Here is a 6,000-nt window from a genome sequence, read left to right on the forward strand (position 1 = left end):
CAATCCGGATTTGTCGCTTTTATTAAGTTCTAATAATTAATGATTGAAACACTTCGATTTTGAAAACGTTCGACAGACAAACATTTATCGAAAATTGTATCACTTTAATTAGTATTAAAGACCACATACTAATCACTATTCAAGATCTATGGTATAGCGCATTGGAAATATCTTGGTTAATTGTATCAGTTCTAATAAATATTTCTCTACTCAGCCCACAGGTGTAAATCGCCTGCCAATCCTTGTATTTTTTTCGGGAAAACCGGTCAAAGTTGGGAATTTGGTTTCACCGGACAAAACCGGAAAAGAGCCGAAAATTTTAAGGCAAAGCCGGGAAAATATCATTAGTTCAAATATGTAAAATTTTCAGCGTTTTGATTTTTTTAATCAATAAGTTGAAAATTGGAGGCAATACCGAATTTTGCATTTGAGCAGAAAGTTTAGAAAAAATGTTACATATACTATGTTTAACAATCCATTGGAAACTCGGACAACACCACATTTCTCATCCAACGATGTTTTAATGTCTTAGCAGCAGTTTTAAATCAATCAGAAAGCATAAGAGCTTTCGTAGTTGTTATCAATAACAGCACAATGAAAGCTCATAATGAGAAATAACGGAACATTTGGATGCTTCTGCTGGATTTCTGTTAAGTTCGAGGAAAAATATGAAAATTATTGTTGGCAAAGTGTCATGGTAACAACAGGAAAAATTTCCTGTTCATAAGTTTTAAGTCCTACTTTCATCACCATTTGTCTCAGTATTGTCTTGTATTATGCTCAAATTTGTGTGTGATATTGATTTCAATAGGACTAACAAAATGGAAAATGTTATCGACTTTGACTTTATCCAGTTTTTGATTTCCTTCTTCAAGACCTGAAACTGGTTCGAGAGCTGAAACTGGTTTTAAAGGACTTGTGAAGAACCTTAGAAAGGTTTAGAATATGGTTTGATTTGTTCAGTGAAAGTATGTTTAATTTTATTTTGAAGGTGGATTCCATAGTAGGACATAATAGAGAAGAAGATTGTTGATGATAGGAGAATTAAATTTAGTTAGGGCTTTTGGCGCAAAAAGACTCTTAACTTCAATTATGTAACGATTCAAATAATATATTTCTGTGGCGATATTTCCCAACACAACTTCAGAGTTTACATTGCTTTCGTTATGAGATATCTATTCTATCAAATTAGTTCTCAGATGGTAACTAATTGAATTAATCATTGCCCTATTTGAAATCCTGAATGTTATTGGGAGATTTTCCGAATCAGAATCTGTTCGAGTATTTAGTCCACTACAAATGTAAAATTGAACTACTGGAACCAGATCTTTTGTAGAAGGATTTCTCATAAAAGGTAAACTAGTTGGGCTATTTGGAAATAAAACTGGCCTGAAACGAGCGGAGAGTTCATTATGAACTCGTATTTTTTTAAGTTTTTCTGGTTCCACGAGAGATGCTTAGCATTTAGAACCCTATTAAGAAAAAAAAATACAAACATCTTGTGCGTTTTTTTGATAATTTCATTTTTTTTATTCGCTCATCATCAGATGACATGACGGATGTACCTATTGACTACATTTAAAAAAATTGGTGTTTTAGAAGAGCCAAACGTTGCAGCAGAACGGTTTGGTATTATTTGGTATTTATGAGCAAATTTCAATTTCTCTATATGATCATTCATGAAATCATACACACATACAGATATTCGTCGATTTCGACGAACTGTTTCGAATGGTATATGACACTCTTCTTTCCTAGTTTCGATTCGGAAGTTAATCTACAAATCTCAAAATTGATGGGGTAAGGAATTTAATTTCCGTCTGCTTGACAGCCAGCTACTGACGTTCTATTGAAAAAGTAGTCATTTTTGCATCGAATTGTGACTTGCGATGAAAAGTAGATAGATTTTGAAAATTCTAAGCGGATCAGGGTCATTTCGCCGAAAGCCATTTCACCGAAAGCCGCTTCGCCGAAAGTCATTTCACCGAACGGGTAATTTCGCCGAATGACATTTCACCGAAAGGGTCATTTCTCCGATTCCTGCAATTGTCTTAATATTATAATTGGAATTGATTTCACAAAAACACAAATGAATGATAATAAGTTAACGCCGTTTGTTGACCTACAATTGTACTTCTTGAATAAAGATTGATTAATGAAACTCAGAACCCAAGGAAACTTGTTGACTATTAGCATAAATCAAATAAACATAGATTTCCCATTTACGGAGACACTAACAGCGCTTCTAGTGAGAAACGGTTGCACTTTAGTTGCCATTAGCAACTGTGGTTATGTTAAATGCGCAGGCAACTTTGTACATGCATTTTAGGAGCATTTACGCACCCATTTTACACCAGACGGCGCTTTTGGTGTCACGGGTTGCTCAACTACAGTACTATTACACTGGGGAATCTAGGTTTATTTTATTTGTGCTATTAGCCACTAAGCATCAAAGCAATTGCATAGGTGTATCTATCAAGTGAATGTATGTGATATTTTCCGTTTACTAAGTGAAAAAATGTCTAATGCGGCTTCGCCACTTCGATTTGATTCGTGTGCTGCCCGACCTCGCTACCGCTCGTTCGGACCTAACTAAAGCAAAGAAACCTAGCTTTGAGTAGACCGGGCAAACGAGGCGGTTACAGGTTTGTATGCAAGAGGCCGCCGCTTCCGACAGTGGGTCGGTGGCCAGCTCAGCTGGAGAAATGACCCTAAACAGAGGCGATTTGGCGATACTTTAAAAATCGGGAATTTCTACCCCACAAACCGGAACAACCCGAAAAATTGAAATCAACAATTGCCTTGCCAGCCTGCCATTCTGATTCGCTTTTAATCATATAGCTTTAAAATATTGAAATAAAATTTAAAATCATTTTAAATAGATTTAGGGGTTAAACTTATTTTGTACTAGGGCACATAACCAATTTCACTCTGCACCGACGAGTCTAAGACGAAACGTAAAGATAGTGATTATAAATAGATTAAAAAACTACTACATAAAAAATACGCCAAATACATTTTTAAACGATATCAGATTCTAGAAACGGATGAAGAGATTGTTTTTAAATATTGTTGTTTTGATTGTTTAGTGGTTTAGCGACACTCGTGAAATATTTATCTTAAGTCTTGTTCGGAACAAAATCAGGACACGTGAAATATTTCGCAGACTTATTATTATCCCCATTGTGTAAAATCAATTTTTGGTGATTGGTGATAAAAAGCGGGTCTGTCAGTAAAAAAAATTACAAAAATGCTTGGCTTTCCTGCATGCACTGTCCATATTATTCTTAAATCTTTTGAAACACATTTGATAACAGCCAGGAAGGCTGGGGGCGGAACAAGAAGTCGATGCCTTTAACGTAGCCCTCTTGGGTTCGATTCCCAACCCCGCACATAGGGTCAGAATTTTTTTCTGGCCCGAAGAGGCAAATGACCACAATGATAAAACCTCTATAATCGACACGAAAAAAAAAACACACCGGAAGGACGCGAAGGTGAAGCAAATATTGCAGAAGAGACAAGATCTTTCGGTACGTATTGTGGCTAGAAAAATTAAAATGTCTCCAACTTTTGTGCATACTTCCAAGCACCGGCATAGTATGAAATCGTTCTAAGTGAAAACTGTATCGAACCGTGATGATAAACAGAATGTGACGTCTAAAACTTGAGCTTGCAAACTGTATTTCGAATATTTGACGAAGTTTTCTTGCGTGATGAAACTTATGTACTGGAGGACTTTAAGCCACTTCCCGGAATGTCGTTTTATATTGACATGCAACGGAACGAAATAGAGGAGCATATTAGGAGTATTAGAATAATATTAGAAAAATCCAAATTTCAAAAAAAATTTTTTTTTTTGATTTGACAGTCAATATACAGCTGTAGTTGAGCAAGCGAAAGCTTCATCACTACCGGAACGGTAAACAAGAAAATATATCGTGAAGAATATCTGAAGAAGTGATTGTTATCATTCCTACGCCGCCATGAAAAAAATGAACTTTCAGCTTTGAGTTGCTGAGAAACGAATCACAACTCCGAAGAACCTTCATACCATCCCTCCGAATTCGAGTCCCGACTTGGAAGGGTTCTTAGTGTCAGTAGAATTGTAGCATCAGCCATGCAATTGTTCTGTACGCTATAAATCGATTGCGAAGTCTGTTGAAACAAGAGGTCAAATTCATCTGAAGGAATGTAATACCAAGGCTTCGCTTTTTTATAATTTAAATTTAATGAAAAGAAAAGACATTGCATTTCGTTTCAAAACAGAAAGTGTTCTGTAAGTAGCAGAAACTTTACGTCTGCTTAGCGGTTCAAATTGAACTGCCGAGTTTAGCACTAAGCAGTTCAATTTGAACTGCTCTGCACTGATGAGTCAAAGACGAAACGTAAAAATAATACGATTGATTGTTTTATTTTCTATTAACTAATGATTAAAGCTTTTAATTCAGATCAAACCAAAGTTCATAACTTGAAACTGCTGGTAACAATCAACAGACAATCTCTTCTGTTTTGTGATTTAGTTTCAATAAAGACAACTTCTCATTCAAAATTTTTCACCGAATAGAATTTCAAATTATTCTCGCTTTCAAATTATTCTCGCTTAAAAAAGTTGCTATGAATCGTGATGTCTAAGTAATCATATAAACTAAAATGTATACTTACTTCAGGTTGTTACTATTTTAGTCTAGTAGTTATGAAACTATAAGGTCTATGCTTAGTCACATATTATTCACTGTTACATGATCAGTATTTTCTTCACACTGTCCAATGACTATGCATATCGTTCAATTACTAGTTCACAAACTTAACTCGTCTAGCAAAACTATGCACTCGGCAGAACATTTCATTCGTTATCTGCTTCAACGCATTCCACCCAATGACAAACACATATGCAATATACGAGTGTCAGGGACAGTGACAAGGATACGGAATCATACAGCCACTTGCCACATTCTACATGGTTCCACGCACAGCTGTTATTAACTTTCTTCATTGAAGGAACCCAGAAGGAGAATCATGTACGGGAGCACCGTCGGTCGTCGACTTGTGGGTTGTGTTTTCCACTTCAATTATCCCCAATCATCGATAGATGTGGGATGTATAGATAATTAGCATTCGAACGAACCTCTAGTTCCGTATGAACTTTGAACTTTTCCGTTCTACATTACAATGGGGCGTATCAATTATTGTGCTTAGATAACTAATCTGTAATATAGCAACACAGTCAAGAATCTCCACCCTGCAAATCACCATCGTGAAAGAACAAACCTAAAGAGGGAAATTCACTGATTCACTTTTCACTGACAGAATTCAACCGCACTGCGGATCACACTTTTGCCATCCAGTGCGTCAGTCGCTAAGGACGATTGTCACACGAATGGAAACAGAAATCGAAGGAAGCTTCAACATAGAAAACTTATTGCTGGAAAACTCATGTCGCTCTCTCGCTCTCTTTCCTGTGTTTTTTCTCCCAGAAGCTCTCCTATTTTGCCGATTCATATTTTGTTTTGGATCGTGCCGAAGAATGAAGTCGGTAAACATAACTGCGACCGGTTTCCATATCACGTGCTATCGATTCGTGATGTAAGTGGAGGAGGAGAATAGTCGTTTGAAGAGCACTCGCTTGAATGAAATATCAGCTGCGGGAGTAGGGAAAAAAATCCAATTAGATAGACACATCGAGTAGTTATGTTACATTTCAAGGGCCCTCCATGAATTACGTAGTCTACTCACTGGGGAAGGGAAAATAGTCTTTGTTTGTATATACTGATAAGTGAAATAAAGTATCTATCCAGGTGGTGATGAACTCACTTCGTCCGCGTCCCTTGCCGCCATTATTTAATATGGCGATTCCAATACATTTTCTTACTGAACAGACTGTTTGGATGCTTGGTTTAGTGTTTATATGACCAACTAGAAATCTTTCCAATGGAAAGTAAATGTGAAGAGGAGTTCGAATTAATTAGTCTGAGCAGGTTATGGGATTTCTCGGGTGTCGAG

General features: G+C 36.6%; 1 protein-coding gene across 9 annotated transcripts in view; it reads right to left on the reverse strand.

The window, feature by feature from the left end:
• The window catches only part of LOC131426967 (tetratricopeptide repeat protein 39C-like), a 38,704-nt gene extending 33,325 nt beyond the window's left edge, over positions 1–5,379 (reverse strand). Inside the window, exons 1-2 of one of the 9 annotated variants that reach the window (XM_058589797.1) lie at positions 5,269–5,379; positions 5,126–5,205 (exon numbers count right to left, since the gene is read on the reverse strand). Coding sequence is in view for 2 of the 9 variants with exons in the window: in XM_058589788.1 (XP_058445771.1) it covers positions 4,810–4,842 (33 nt within the window). In the remaining 7 variants the exon portion in view is untranslated. Of the gene's footprint in view, positions 1–4,662 lie in introns of all 9 variants that reach the window. The other 8 variants (XM_058589788.1, XM_058589793.1, XM_058589795.1 and 5 more) reach the window with 8 other exon arrangements.
• Between the last annotated feature and the right edge of the window lie 621 nt (positions 5,380–6,000).

The sequence above is a fragment of the Malaya genurostris genome, chromosome 2 (genome assembly GCF_030247185.1).
Source record: "Malaya genurostris strain Urasoe2022 chromosome 2, Malgen_1.1, whole genome shotgun sequence".
NCBI classification, from domain to species: domain Eukaryota; kingdom Metazoa; phylum Arthropoda; class Insecta; order Diptera; family Culicidae; genus Malaya; species Malaya genurostris.